Raw genomic sequence first — 15,458 nt, forward strand, 5'->3', positions numbered from 1 at the left:
ATTTCGATGTTGGCATGAAACTCTTGAACCACCGACATAATCTTACAACACATCTAACATTAATGTCGGTCAATGCTTGTGTGCTCGTAATTTCAATTGTATCCACACATCCTTAACTTAAAAATTCCATAAACCAAAATTGATTATTCCATCAATTTTCTCTACCTAAACTTTAAAGCGTGTAATTGCAACACTTTCACAACGTTACAATGTAACACACTAAGAACTCATACGTCTAGACATAGCCAAAAGCTTCGATGGTGTATTAATTAATCAATCCATAGACATAACCAAAAAAAATCTCTACGGTGGTCACACATTAGAATTTTTGAATAAAATAAGTAGAAGATGAACCGACATTAGTCAGGGCATAACAGAAAACGTGGCTATGAAGCAGCAAAATAACTGGGTTAAGATTGACGTGTCTCCTTCAAGTTTAAGTAAAGTTTTGTGGTGGTGCGTGCGGGTTCACCTTTCTTTGCTTTGCTGCATGCATTTACCTACCTACCTTCTTCGCTTCGCATGTGCTCAACCTCAAGCGATTACCATTTAAGCATTTTCCTCTATCTCCCTAAAATATTCCCCACCACCTTTTACTATTCGAATTCGAATCAAATATAATCAGATTCTATTCTTCCCTCCCTGCATTTGCGAATCAACACTTTCCCCTGTCTCAACTCTCTATTAATAAATAATAAATAATATAAAATATTATTATTTATTTCTTCGGTAAATCTAGATAGATATCTAAATATAACAGATCGTTTGAGGAGGAGTAGACCCAAGTAAAGTAAACTTTGCTTTTATTCTCCGATGGCGATTTCCGACGACCCTCACGGCGCCGTCCGGAACCCAAAGGTTCTCAACGACTCCTCTGTTTTACGTCGCAGGCCGAGCGCAGCCTCCGTCAGCGGCTTCTTCGAATCGTCTGCCACGGTGGAAAGCGAGAGTTCCGGTGAAGAGTCGGTGAAGGATTCTAGTTCCGATGACTCTATCAGCAGTGACCAAAACATCGCTGCTGCCAATTCTGATCAAAATCGAGGGCCTGATATTTCTTCGATCAAATTCACTTACCGGCCTTCTGTTCCCGCTCATCGTAGAATCAAGGAAAGTCCACTCAGCTCCGATAACATTTTCCGTCAGGTTCTCGCTGTTAATATAAGCTCGTATTGTAGTAAATTGCAATGTTAATTACTCGCTTATATAAATTGTTTACAAATATGTTACCTTATTTGGCAGTGGTTTGGTTGGTAAATTTTGTTTTTATTTCTAAATTAGATTATAATTATAATTTGGCAAGAGACTATAAAAAATTGCAATGAAAAAAAGTTGGTTTGAATAAATAGAGCAAAATCAGTATATGTTTGGCAGTTTCACCAAAATCACATTGAACCACATGATTTTACTGAAGCTAGAGAGTGCATGTTTGTTATCACGATAGGATAGGTTAGGTTGTCGGATTGTGATAATCACAATGACCCATTGCGATTTTATAGAAAGTTATACTTCATAGCTTGCAAGCTTTTCCAAAATCACAGTGGCTCATTGCGATTCTGGCAAAGTTACTATAATACCGAACATGTAAAAAGTGCATGTTCGTTCTTCATTAATGTGAAAAGGAGAACATTAGAAAAATATGAAGTGTATGTACAGTGTACTAGACGGTACTAATTGTTACTCCAGTATCAATTAATGCTTTGAATTGAATAGAATGGCAGAGTTGTGTGTTTTCTGCTTCAGTTTTGTTGTTATAAATGAACATGGGTTCTGATCAGGTAACTGTATTTCTTTACTAATTATTGAATCAGTTGCAGAGTCATGCTGGCCTCTTCAACCTCTGTATAGTAGTCCTTGTTGCAGTGAACAGCAGACTTATCATTGAGAATTTAATGAAGGTTTCCCTCTTCCTATCCTCTTTAATATGATGAACGTTTCTTTATGGCATTAAGATGCTGTTTGGATAAAAAGCTTAATTTCCAGCTTATAGCATAATCACTTATCATGGTAAGCGCTTGTCATGTTAAGCGCTTATGTATAAGCTATTTCAATAATAGCAAATAAAAAAAAGCTATATTGTTTCTATATAAGTTATAGGCTGGTTTAATATTAATTAGCTATCTAGACGAGGTTATAAAGATAAGCTGAAAACAGCTTATAAACTGTTCTCATAAGTTTTTTCAAATAGTCCCAAGTGCTTACGTCAATAGATAAGCTCAAAACAGCTTATAAACATGTCTTAAGCCGTTTTCAAAGTTTTTTGAAATAGTCTCACAAGTGCTTAGGTCAGTAAATAAGCTCAAATAAGCCAATCGAAACAGGCCCTAGGTTTGACAGTTCATTTTTTGTCCCTTTTCAATGTGTGATTTTTTTGTTCTGCAGTACGGTTGGTTGATTAAGACTGGCTTTTGGTTTAGTTCAAAATCATTGAGAGATTGGCCCCTCTTCATGTGTTGGTAATGTCTCTTAATTATTTATTATTTATTTTGAAGAATGAATTAGGATTCTTTCTTTACACTTAATTTGACAGTAAGTGCTTTATGCTTGTTTTGCAGTCTTAGTCTTGCAATATTTCCTTTGGCGGCCTTTATAGTGGAAAAGTTGGCACAACGAAAGTGTATTTATGAACATGTAAGCTATCAGAATTCAAACCAGTTGTACTTTTTGAGTGCTTGGGGGGACCACATGAGATCCTTGTTTCCTTTATAGCTAAAATAATTGGAAATGATGTAGGTTGTACTGTGGTGTTCTATTTCAAACTACATGATAAATATTTAATGCATGAGAATGTTCATTTGAATTTTGCAGATTGTTGTTCTACTTCATATAATCATTGCAACAACTGCAGTTCTCTATCCTATTTTAGTAATCCTCAGGTCAGTTTTGTACTTTGTGTATTCCTCAGAATAGATTTTGGAGCTTCAATCTAGACTCGTTCTCTTAGTTTTAACATTTCTGATTAAACTATCAGTCAACTTTAATAGAATTTGCTAATGAAATATGAAGTTAAAAGAAGTACACAATGATAATAATTGTTATTTAATTAAATCCTCAGAATATGATACACTAATTCCTAGGTACCCGGGTGTTACAGAAGCCTGGCAACTCTCCTCACAACTGCTTCCAAAATACCTGCTAACCCCCAGTTCCTATTTTCCCACTTTTTTGTAACTACCACTGTATGTTACTCTGTTACAGTAACTATTGCCCTGAAAACTTTAATCCCGTATTGTACTGGTTACTTTTTCTAATGTAAAACTTCTGCATTGGAGCTCTACTGTCACCGTGACATCATCTTTCACAGGAAGTTTATCCATAAGTCCTTTAGTTAGTTAGTGGGTGAGGATGTGATGTAATATAATAAATTGGAAGAATTGGGAAATAGAAGGGTGTGATGGATGTCTGTGAGTTTGGAAGTGTTGGGGCGCTCACAAAGCAGCATGGATTTCGGCATTCTTTCCCTCTGATCACATTGATCCAGGGAATAATTCATGATACAAGTCTCCTTTTCTGTTGATTCTTCTTGTTTCTCCTCCTCCCAATACCAGCTGAGCTATCAAAAGTTTAAAAGCATTATTTTTAATTGAGATATGAAGCTCTTGGGTGAACCATGGGAGTGTTTGTTTTTATCATGTCGGAATTGAATGTCTAGAAAATTATTATTGGAAAGTTGAAATGGACGAGTAAGTTGATTCTTCTTGTTTCTCCTCCTCCCAATACCATTTGAGTCTATCAAAATTTTAAATGCATTATTTTTTATTTTTAGTTGAGAGATATGAAGCCCTTGGGTGAATCATGGTTCCACGTTTGATTCTTAACTTTTATCATGTCGGACTTGGAAATTATTATCGGAAAGTTGAAATGGACAAATAAATAAGGAAAATTGATAAATTAAAAAGAAAAAAAAATTGAAAACGAGCAGGACCTTCCTTATTTTCCTAATATGATACAGGAAGCCTGTTTGTAGACATGTGAGTTGCTTTATGAGGGACAAAGTAAAGATGACCACTGAGGGAAAACTAATTATATACTTGTGCATTTTTGGTCATTTCAATAGATAAGGCTATAGCGAAGATGCTTGTGTTTCTCTGCAGGTGTGATTCTGCTTTTGTGTCAGGCGTCACATTGATGCTACTTGCTTGCATTGTATGGTTAAAACTGGTTTCTTATGCACATACGAACTATGATTTGAGAGCACTTACAAATTCAATTGAAAAGGTAATATTTGTGTTCCACCTTTTAATTTGTTAGACAGCTAGTGCAGAATATCATTTCAACTTTTTGTAGGATAAAATACTTCAGGATGAGGATATGCCGCACAATCTATGTGATATTCAGTTTTAAAACAGGAACATCCTGATTTACTAAGCTGTAGCTTTCGGATCTCATGCTCTCTTAACATATCATCAGATATGCCAAAAGCACAGTTTTATTTCATCTTCATAAGAATTACTTCCACAATGTTATCCCCTTCACCTCTTATTTTTTTCTGGAATGACTTGTCTCTTCAGATGTGTGAATGTGCGGTACATACGCTTTCTGTTTTTACCCCATTTAATCTTGTTTCCTGTATTGTAGGGAGAAGCACTTCCCAATACTCACATGGAATATGCATACGAAGTAAGCTTCAAAAGCCTGGCTTACTTTATGGTTGCTCCTACATTATGTTACCAGGTAGCAGCATTTTCGAGTGATTTATTTTAATTTTAATATGCAATTTCTTTTGACTTGTCATTGTTTCCTCATCTAGTTTCACCAAATTTACTTTTGGTGATATTCGCATTCAATTTTATCTCATTAGATTGGTTATATAAGCACAACCATATGGACTTGTTGATGTATCTTCAGTATGGAATATGTTTAAGGTTTTTATTGAAGAGTCTAGTCAGAATGTCTGAGTTTTCCGTGTGATCACTTGATTAGTAGGAAATGGGTTTTTATTGAAGAGTCTAGTCAGAATGTTTGAGTTTTCCGTGTGATCACTTGATTAGTAGGAAATGGGTCCAATTATTAACTTATCTTTCCATTTGGTCTTCAAATGTTGGCCATTTGACCTCATGCATATCACACTCAATTCTGCTTTTCTCTTGGTGTGACTTTAGACAACAAAACAATTTGCAGAATCAAATACGAACTCTGTGGCATAACTCCCGAATTCTTTTTCTAGGTTCCCTTGTATGTTCCAGTTGTACAAAATTCCCTTGCATTCCACTACTCATATCTAACCTTTATCTCACCGTCACATTTTGATTTGGTTGTGTTTTGTATTTGTCGTTGCTTCTGGTTATTATATATATATTTAGGGGCTGAACCTATTTTAGGGGATTGGCTATTACATACTAATTACCATGAAAATATAAACGTAGCATAGTTTTCTTCTGCTTCTGAGAATACTGTATTGGCTGCGCCATCTTATTTTATTTTAGTGTTGATATCCTAGGTGGCAGTTTGTTTTCTGTGTTTTCCCACATACATGCACTGCACTTCTTTTTTTTTTTCTAAGAGCAAAATTTCTCCCGATCTTTCTCACATGTATCTTGTTCTCATTTAATGTGTGCTATGAACTATTTTTTTAGCCAAGATATCCTCGCACCCCTTCCATTCGAAAGGGTTGGGTGTTACGTCAATTTGTCAAGCTGATAATATTTACCGGAGTTATGGGATTTATAATAGAGCAAGTAAGTAGTCCTTGATAATAGATTGTGTTAGTTTCTACCGTTCTGTTCCTTTATTTTTAAGTTGTTCTATTTTAAACTTCACCAACTCTGTAGGTATTCTGACAATGTTTTGATCATATAATTTTGCAGTATATTAATCCTATTGTAAAAAACTCCCAGCATCCTTTTAAGGGTAACATTCTATATGCCATTGAAAGAGTTCTGAAGCTGTCTGTTCCAAATCTATATGTGTGGCTCTGCATGTTCTACTGCTTCTTCCACCTTTGGTATTCCATCTCTTATTCAGTTAAACATGTGTGATGTGTGTTTTTCCTATAAAACATTACTATGAATTGTCTTCACTTGCCGTAAATTTGAAAGAAAGAATTTCTTGTTTCATTTGTTTAATGTTTTGGCTTCTGTGCCCTGTCAATTTTCTAATGCTGATAATGTCATATATCTATCTGTTTGCAATTGATTAATCTTTGAAACAATCCTCAATATCATATCCATCTTAGTATAAAGTATAAGCCCTCAAAGTGAATAATTGATGGGAAGATCTTAGATGATTTGATGCTGTGTGTGTATGCAGACTGTTGTTGTCTGAAGTATACGCTCATGGCATGTAAAGTTATTTTTATAGTCTATCTTTGGTGGCCCAGGGATTTATAGAATTGTGAGTTGTGACCCTACTTAGTAGAATAAAATTTAATAGCGGTTGTCTTTGGTGCGCCACTCATGGTTAATTGAAGTGATGCTCTGACCCAGATGCATAAAGGGATTGGAGAACTTTCTTTTATTGATGAATTTTGTATGATTTTCCCATGTCTTGTGAGAATATCTTATTTCTCTTCATTCATGCTCCTTTTTTTTCTTTTATAAATTCATTCTTTTAAAAAATGATTTATGTCTACGCATGCAAATGCTGATCTGTATGTTTTAGTTGTGGATATTGGAAATTTGGAAGTATATTTAAACTTTGTATTTTCAAAATTGATTAGTATTTGAAGCAATTTATCCATGGGCCACTGTTTGAATCTAGGTTGAATATATTGGCAGAGCTTCTTCGATTTGGTGATCGTGAATTTTACAAGGATTGGTGGAATGCAAGAACTGTTGAAGAGGTACAATCTCTACCTTAATACATTGTTGTTTATTTGCAATATTTCCATTCTATTACTAAGATTATTTGTGACTTAATTGTCTTTCTTGGATGTATTTGTGCCACTGCTGCCATCAGTATTGGAGGATGTGGAATATGGTATGTCTTTGTCAGACTTAATTTTAATGATCAAGTTGTATAAGCCTTTCTTTATTTTTGTTATCTCCAAATAATTTACTTGTCCCTTCAATTCCTTTGAACATGTCTATGAGGCTATGTTACAGAGAGCAAAAGGAGTAGTCACAGGGCTTGTCTCCATTGTTACATCTGTGGTTTTTATGATTCTAAATCACTGGTGTTCAAATGGATGTCTCCATTGTTACATCTGTTAATAAATGATTCTAAGTCACTGGTGTACATCTGAGCGGTTTCTTTCACGTTGCAGCCTGTTCACAAATGGATGATTCGTCACCTATACTTTCCATGTTTGAGGACTGGTATACCGAAGGTAATCAAGCATCTTCTTGTGTTACTGAACAAACCCTGTACTTTTTCGGTCTAAAACCTTATGTGTGAATGGATTTTCTTTTTTGGATATTGCCAGTCTGTGTTCACCATCTCAATTTATTGCTGTCGATTTGAAATTAACATCTTACTTCAGTCCAATAAACATGTACTTGTGTGAAGAATTCTCATAGATTTTACGTTGCGTGAGTTGTAATTACGCGCGCACACACTAGTTGTATGCTAATATATGTTTGATGCACTTGGGAGCTATGTGTAGAAAGTATTCAATTGATAGACAATAGTCTAAGTAGAAGTTTCCTATTCTGTCATTTCAGATTAATGACTTTGGAACTTTAGAACTAAAACTGAATACAATTATAATATAATTTAAAAAGGGACCAATATCTAAAATTTTTCATTTTTATATGAACAAAAACATACTAACACATTTTGTTTGGAACCAAAGAAAATGGATTGGAAAAAATAAAATGAAAGAAGGCTTATATTTATACATTTAGTCCCTGCAAATAGGGGTCATTAGAGTTTTGGTCCCTGAATTTACTAATCCTTTCAATCTTTCCCTGCAAATATTAATCACTTGACTTTTGGTCCCTCGTGTCATTTTATTGCTGCCATGTCATTGATTAGCTGACGTCACAACAGAGCCACTACTATGTTAACTATAGGCCAATGGCTTGCTGAGTCACAACAGAGCCACTACTATGTTAACTAAATGTTCGCAAATATTATTTCTATCCATCTCCCCTTGTGTCCTATTTATTATGTATTATAATTCCCTCTTAACTAATCAATTAACTACTCTAGCTGCCACAAACTAAATTCTAGCCATCTTCTGTCGTAACACATTTTTTTTTTCACTTTTCTTTTTCATTGGTCTTTGTTATCAAACATTTCTTACTATGATAATTGATCTTCATCGGTTGATATTTTTTGGATTGGCTATTCACATGTTGAGCATATCCTTTTTTTTTTTTTTCTTGAGCTCTGCCTCTAAAATATTTTTTTCTTGAATTTTTTATCATCTTATTGTACAGGGTGCTGCTGTTTTAATTGCCTTCATGGTTTCTGCTTTGTTCCATGAGGTGTGTTGTTCGTCTCTTTTTGTATATACATCTTTCACTACTCCCTTTTTGTTTATACCATAATTCCGCCTAGATACTCTCGATGATGTGATTTAGCCCTGAATCATTTTGTGTGCATGTTGTAATCATGTTGTTTTTAATGAATCGGTCATTTATTCCTCCTAATAAAAGTATGCATGTAAATATGAATTACTTAATTTTATTGCCAATGACAACCAGAGTTATACAAGTTTCTCACGGTTTTTAGTCTGTCTGAGTGCAGCTGTGCATTGCGGTTCCTTGCCACATATTCAAGTTGTGGGCGTTTAGTGGAATTATGTTTCAGGTAAAATCAAATTACCGTGTTGTTCTTGTGTTCGCTCATCTGTTATTATGAACTTGAGTTTTCTTTTATTGTCAAATTAATACAATTTTTCGAAGAAATCAATCTGGCCTAGAAAAAGAAAAGCCGTTATTTAAGAGCTGGCCAAGAAAAACAAAAGCTATTGTTTCTGTTTCTGTTCTTCGATGTCTGAATGAAAGAAAATGTTATCTAGGTAGAGAGTAAGGAATCCCTACTGTCTTTGGAATATTTTTCTTATTAGTCTTTCATAGGTTCTCTCCACCGCAAATAACTTTTTCGGGGTACTGTCGCACACTAAATGTGGGCATCTCTCCCAATTGAGATTCAAACATTAGTTTGCCACATTGTGGAAATAGTCGATAATCATAAAGATCATCCTTATTATTAATATTTGGTTCGCCTTACATGATAATGAACGTCTTTTTTATATAGGTTCCTTTGGTCTTGATAACTAATTATCTGCAAAATAAATTCAGCAACTCAATGGTAAGTGTGCTGTTTACGCATATTGGCTTATCATAATGTATCTCATCGTTTCGTTATCTTGATGTTGCTTCATTGGTTTGCTTTTAATTTGTTTGTTATTTTCTTCATGCCAGGTTGGAAATATGTTTTTTTGGTTCACATTCTGTATTCTTGGTCAACCTATGTGTGTACTACTATACTATCACGACTTGATGAACAGAAATAGTAAACTTGATTAAAGTAGCATTACATCATTAGTAGTGCTATTTATCTAGATTTATATACTTTGTTAACTCAACTCCTCTGGCAGTTCTATCAATATGTAAATTTTGAATCAATGCCTGGCATTGATAACTGCCAAAGAACAGTAGAACTAGTTTTTGGTAGATGTTATTAGAAGGATAGATCATAAATGTAAATGGTTTGTGTACAAAATATTTATTCCTTCCTAGTTTTGAAGCTCCCACGGATGATGTTTCTTAACATGTGAAATATTCAATGTGATTTTTTTTCTTCTTCCGGGTGGGTATTCTTTAATTTTCTCTGTTATAATATTGAGTCCTGGATTTCTTAATCGTCTTAGTTTTAGAACACACGGTCCAATTCCAACAACTATTATTTAATTTTTAATTTAATGCTGTTGTATTTTTTGCTCGATCTCATGAGCAATTTGAAGAATTCTAGTTATTTTACTAAAAATTGTTGAGTTTCTCGTCATCAGCATTTCAGTCAAAACTCTTCAATATTATATCATTCATTGAAAAACTTGAAGAATATTAACGTGTTAAATCAATTTGGATGTAACGTTATTAACGTTTACAAAAAAAAGAGTGATTACATTGATAAAAGGGTTTGTCTAACATGTATGCTAACAAGTTTCTTAAAGACACTTGTTAAGGAAACCAAAATTAGTATGTTTGCATTGGATTCAACAACATTTTGACTTTTAAAAAGTTAAATTCATCATTTTTCATCATTTTCCAACATAATATTTCTATTTGTATCCTCTCAACCAATTCTTTAACCTAGTTTTGTTGTCATATGAATATTCAAGAATTTTATATTTGCCTCTACTCAAGGAAATTAAGGAGCTCAAACTCTGCATGTTTATATCTAATATTTAAGATCGTTCTTTTTATCTCTTGACAAATTCTATTTGGTAAAATGTATGTTCGGTTTCACTTCTAGAAGAATTAGAATTGAATTCTGACATGTTTGGTTGTTGTTGAGTAGAATTGATTATACTTAAACAGAATTTGTAATTTTTTATTATATAATTAATGTTCATACAATTTATTTTTATAGTTCAGTGCTTTATTTTTTTTTTAAAAAAAAGTTCAACTCATTTTTACATGAATGTATTCAAACACAAATTACTTAGTCAGAATTGCTTCTAGAAAATCATTTGTACATGATTAATTTTATCAAAATTAATTTTTTCCTCTACACAATTATAATAAAAGCATAAATTATTATATTAAATGTAATAAATATTTCTTAATATTTAATGATTATCTTAGTTTATGTAAAAAAGTGAGAATTAAAAATAACGACTTAACATGTGGTTTTATAAGGAGAGATGAATGAAAGTATTAAAGTCAAAGAATTCTCAAAATAGTTGATAAATAAATGAAGAAAGTAGTAGTAATAAATAAATTAGGCACCGACGAAAAAGCATTGTAGTCAGCGCCCCCAGTAACTGGAATCCAGACAGAATCACACTGTCCAATTACCAAAATACTAAAATCCATCATTCATCACTCTTTTCCTTTTCCTTCCTTTTTATCGAACAATCTCGAAACTGTGAACAAAGAGATAGATAGATAGGGTTTTAGTACTATTACTATGGAAGATTTCAGATCCAAATCCTACGCTGATGGAAGGATGCAAATTGAACCCTACTCTGCACCTTCCAACGGAGCAAGCAGCAACGTTTATGGCATGCAAGATCTACGCTGTTACAGCGCTTCTTATGCTTCCTCTGTTCATCCAACCCAAAACCAGATTGGTAACAACAACGATGTTAAGTTCAAGAAAGGTAAATCCACAAATGGGTCAACTTCAAAAAGTTGGAGCTTTAGTGATCCTGAATTGCAGAGGAAAAAAAGAGTTGCTAGTTACAAGGTTTATTCTGTTGAAGGTAAACTCAAAGGCTCTCTTAGGAAGAGTTTTAAGTGGATTAAAGATAGATGCAACAGAGTTGTTCATGGTTGGTAGTGTACTGCTTTCAAATTGAAATTGAAATTGAAATTGAAATCAAACCCTAATTTTTGTTATTTTGGGGGGTGTTGAGTCATCATCTGAATCGAAATTACAAACAACTGGGGTTTGTCATATTTATATATATGAATAACTATTATTTGTTTGCCTTGTTTATTTATTGATTGATTAGTGTTTAAGGATCATTGGATTGTAATTTGTAATATGGAAGAGGAATTGTGATTTATGTGTTCTTCAATATGCAGTTCATTTTTGTAAAGAGTGTAACTAATAAATAATCTTGCTTGTTTAGTGCTTCAATGGAAAAGTCTACTAGTCTAGACCTGTATTTTTAGGCGTTAACCATATTCTAGAATCTAGATAGCTTTCAGTTGTAAGAATGTGTCAGGAAGCCATCAGCCATCTCCTCAGTCATAACAAAAAATCAATAGTTATAACTGAATTCATTCCCCATTAAAGATTTAAAGTCATATGACAGGAAGCACATCTCACTCAAAATCTCTACTACTAGCTTATTTTACTGCCTACATACAAAATGGAGATGCTACCCCTTAGCTTTTCCATCTGACACATCCATCTGCTAGAATTTCAACATGTTTCCTTGGTAGATAATATTAACAACTTTGAACACACTCCTATATATAAAGCCAAGTTACCCTCATTTTTTTTTATTCCTTTACATGGTTACAGTTACAGATACCAAATTCAGAGATTTTAACCTTTTTATTTGCATTTTTATTGTTTGATCTTTAACCGCTCATCTTCTACCCTAGCCACCCTCGATGAAAATTGTCACCTTTTAGTTTCTGTAGTACTTTTAATCCACCTTACTCTCTTATTATTTCATCCAATATCATCAACTTTTTTTTTTAATCAAACTCGAGTTTGGAGACTAATGTGTGAGCCTCGTTTGATGGTCAGGATAGGATAAACATATCATATGCTACTTAAATCTTCCGTTCCGTTTGACGCACCAAAGGATATGATAAATTAAACATTTTCCTTTTCTTAATCCTATCTGTCTGACATTTGTGATTTCTATCACAAGTTTATGTTGTATTAGAAACTTCCCCACTCTCTCACCCTCGCTCTTTCCCTCCTTTCCTCTCTTTCTCATCCACCATTAATGACGAAAGGAACCACCGAAATGATTAATTGATTCATACAATTCCCATCACTCTCAGACAACAAGTTGGCACACAACAACTTTTCAATCCCATGTTTCGATTCTCACAGAACCCAGCAACCTTGACCAACCACTCATAAATCGTTTTAGGAACAAACAAATCTTGGGTTCTTGTCCCATTTCATAGATTGATCTATATGAAATCATAAAATAAAATAAGTATATATAATATATTCTCTGATTACTATTGTTGCTTCAATTGAATGGGACAGTCACCGTCAACCTCTGTTCTCTCACCAGACCTAACCCAATTCCACTACGGTGATGGTGCTTTTATCGTTTAATATATTTATTTAATTGAAAAAAAAGTCAAAATATGCAATTCATTACAATGGTAATTTTGTTATTTAATTATGATATATATCTCATCATTACTATGAGTTATGATATATATAAAGAGTTTTGCTAGAAGACACATTTTATGAATGTATCATTTAATATGTTATTCTATAAGCATTTGTTAAAAGACACCAACTAATATTTATGAATGTGTCTTTTAGCAAGTTTATAATTAAAAAGTGGATGATCTCACCTTGAGGTGTGGGTTGCTAAAAGACACCATCATGGGTGTCTTTTAGTTTTTATTACGGGTGTTCGCGGTGCGGTTTGGGTTGATTTTGAGCATAAAAGTCATCCAAACCGTGAGATAAAAAAGCATGCGGTTTGGTTCGATTAATTTTTAAAAAGTCATCCAAACCAAACCAATGCGGATTGGATTGGTTCGGTTTGTGCGGTTTATCACAAGATAAAAAAATATTCCATTAACTCTAATATTGCCAACTTGTTACAAAATATAAACATAAGATATTTTATTTTGCTGTTTATATGATAAAATATTAGGTAAAATTAAGAAGAAACATAAGCATGAAACAAATTATTGGAAAGTAAAGGAAACAAATTCATCAGTGAATATGAATTGAAAGAGTTGGAAATAAGTTAGAATCGAACCTGATGTGCAATAATGGAAAAATCAAATCAAAAGCGACTATTCTTGAGCTATGCAATCGGACTAGTACATGTTTAAGTAATATTCATTATTCTTGCGGTTTGGTTTGGTTTGGTTCGGTTGCTGAGATGCAAACCGCAAACCGAACCGAACCGTGCGGTTCAGTGCAAAAGTCAAAAGCGACTATTCTTGAGCTATGCAATTGGGCTAGTACATGTTTAAGTAATATTCATTATTCTTGCGGTTTGGTTCGGTTGCTGAGATGCAAACCACAAACCGAACCGAACCATGCGATTCAGTACAAAAGTCATCCGAACCAAGTGCGGATTGGTTTGGTTTGCGGTTTTTCTATTGGGTTGGTTCGGTTTTGAATACCCCTAATATATATATATATATATATATATATATATATATATATATATATATATATATATATATATATATATGTATAGGGAGCATGTCAAGTGAGAATGGTATATTTATGGAGTAAATAGTCAATTTCCTCCCTGAAATTGTAAGTTTCATCAATTACCTCCCTGAAATTAACAAAACTTCAATTACCCCCTTGAAATTTCACAACGTTAGTCAATTTACCCCCTCCGTCAAATTTTTCTGTTAGTGAACATGACGTTTTGCAAATACCCCCCCTGAAGTTTTGCACTTATGTGCAAAATGCCCCCCAAACTTAAAAATTTATATTATTTTTTTCCTAAAAACAAACAATTAATAGTTAAATATTAAAACTAACTGAATTTTGGAGTTTGGAAAAACTACATACATATATACATCAAAATAGGGAAAAATGTGTATTTTTAAAGTGACAATAATGGTTATTTCTAATAGACAAATTATTATTTTTAGAGGTTTATAAACAAATTAATAATCAGATTTAAATTTATATTTTCTCCTTCACCATCTTAGTCTTTTAACTCCTCCAACTCCTTCAACAATTTGCTCAAACCATTTAAACTACACAATCCCCAATATTAATCCACAAATCATCCCATTATTGTCAATTTAAAAAATACATATTTTTTCCATTTTGGAGCCTATTTTGATGTATATATGCATGTAGTTTTCCCAAATTCCAAAATTAATAGTTAGTTTTAATATTTAACTATTAATTGTTTGTTTTTAAGAAAAAAATAATATAAATTTTAAGTTTGGGGGGCATTTTGCACATAAGTGCAAAACTTCAGGGGGGGTATTTGCAAAACGTCATGTTCACTAAAAGAAAAATTTGATGGAGGGGGTAAATTGACTAAGGTTGTGAAATTTCAAGGGGGTAATTGAAGTTTTGTTAATTTCAGGGGGCAATTGATGAAACTTACAATTTCAGGGGGAAATTGACTAATTTACTCTATATTTATGTAAGAATGATAAGAATGATTTTCAGCCGTTAGATTAAAAATAAATTGTTGAGATTAAAAATATTGTTATGTTCCATTCTCATTTGATTCACAATTCTCTCTCCAGCTCTTGACCCTTTGCTCCGTCCAAGTTATGTTCGTTCATCTTCCTCCTCTCATCACAGCCTTCTATCTCCACCAACGGCCAATCTCTCTTCCCCGACGATGATCTCTCCCTAAGTCCCTCTCCTTCACATTCTCGTCATCTGTACCGACGTCCCACTCGTCACACATTCATCTTCTTCCTACCGCACCAACCTTCCACATCCGTTGAACCCACCTCCGTCGCTGGTCGTCACCGACCACCAAGTTGTCGTTTCTCTCTCTCTCTTACACTTGCTGGCCATGCGACGGAAACGCCGACAAGGTGAGGCGGCGCCGACCGGATCTGTTTCTCGTTCTTCTTCCATTTGATAATTTAAAAGACAAAAAAGAATATATCCCATCATTATTATGAGGTGTGTATCAAATGTTTGATATAGAATAAGCGTTTATCTTACTCATATCATATTCTCTATCCAGC

At 33.6% G+C, this 15,458-nt stretch overlaps 2 protein-coding genes across 5 annotated transcripts; both read left to right on the plus strand.

The window, feature by feature from the left end:
- The first annotated feature begins 298 nt into the window (after positions 1 to 298).
- LOC25494216 (diacylglycerol O-acyltransferase 1A) lies at positions 299 to 9,693 on the plus strand. 4 transcript variants are annotated; one of them, XR_003011529.2, is made up of 16 exons: positions 299 to 1,143; positions 1,809 to 1,895; positions 2,380 to 2,453; positions 2,553 to 2,628; positions 2,806 to 2,873; positions 4,092 to 4,215; positions 4,576 to 4,671; positions 5,574 to 5,675; positions 5,805 to 5,941; positions 6,697 to 6,778; positions 6,895 to 6,915; positions 7,020 to 7,264; positions 8,319 to 8,366; positions 8,629 to 8,691; positions 9,142 to 9,195; positions 9,309 to 9,693. XR_003011529.2 is itself a non-coding variant. In XM_024782430.2 (16 exons), exons 1-16 carry the CDS (start codon positions 814 to 816, stop codon positions 9,411 to 9,413), a joined length of 1,530 nt encoding a protein of 509 aa, XP_024638198.1. In that variant the 5' UTR covers positions 303 to 813; the 3' UTR covers positions 9,414 to 9,693. The 4 variants fall into 4 exon arrangements, 2 of the variants coding, with proteins under 2 accessions (XP_024638198.1, XP_013458467.1); XR_003011530.2 differs by having other exon boundaries at positions 7,041 to 7,264; XM_024782430.2 differs by having other exon boundaries at positions 303 to 1,143; positions 7,202 to 7,264.
- Positions 9,694 to 10,799: 1,106 nt separating this feature from the next.
- LOC25494217 (uncharacterized) lies at positions 10,800 to 11,694 on the plus strand. The gene has a single exon (XM_013603014.2). It carries the CDS (start codon positions 11,020 to 11,022, stop codon positions 11,389 to 11,391), a length of 372 nt encoding a protein of 123 aa, XP_013458468.1. The 5' UTR covers positions 10,800 to 11,019; the 3' UTR covers positions 11,392 to 11,694.
- The last annotated feature ends 3,764 nt before the right edge of the window (positions 11,695 to 15,458 follow it).

The sequence above is a fragment of the Medicago truncatula genome, chromosome 4 (assembly GCF_003473485.1).
Source record: "Medicago truncatula cultivar Jemalong A17 chromosome 4, MtrunA17r5.0-ANR, whole genome shotgun sequence".
Taxonomy (NCBI): domain Eukaryota; kingdom Viridiplantae; phylum Streptophyta; class Magnoliopsida; order Fabales; family Fabaceae; genus Medicago; species Medicago truncatula.

Coding starts and splice junctions, on each gene's coding strand:
- LOC25494217 (XM_013603014.2), top strand. CDS start 11,020: ATGGAAGATTTCAGATCCAAATCCTACGCTGATGGAAGGATGCAAATT.
- LOC25494216 (XM_024782430.2), top strand. CDS start 814: ATGGCGATTTCCGACGACCCTCACGGCGCCGTCCGGAACCCAAAGGTT. Junction 2,874..4,091: donor CCTATTTTAGTAATCCTCAG/GTCAGTTTTGTA, acceptor GTTTCTCTGCAG/GTGTGATTCTGCTTTTGTGT. Junction 9,196..9,308: donor ATAAATTCAGCAACTCAATG/GTAAGTGTGCTG, acceptor TCTTCATGCCAG/GTTGGAAATATGTTTTTTTG.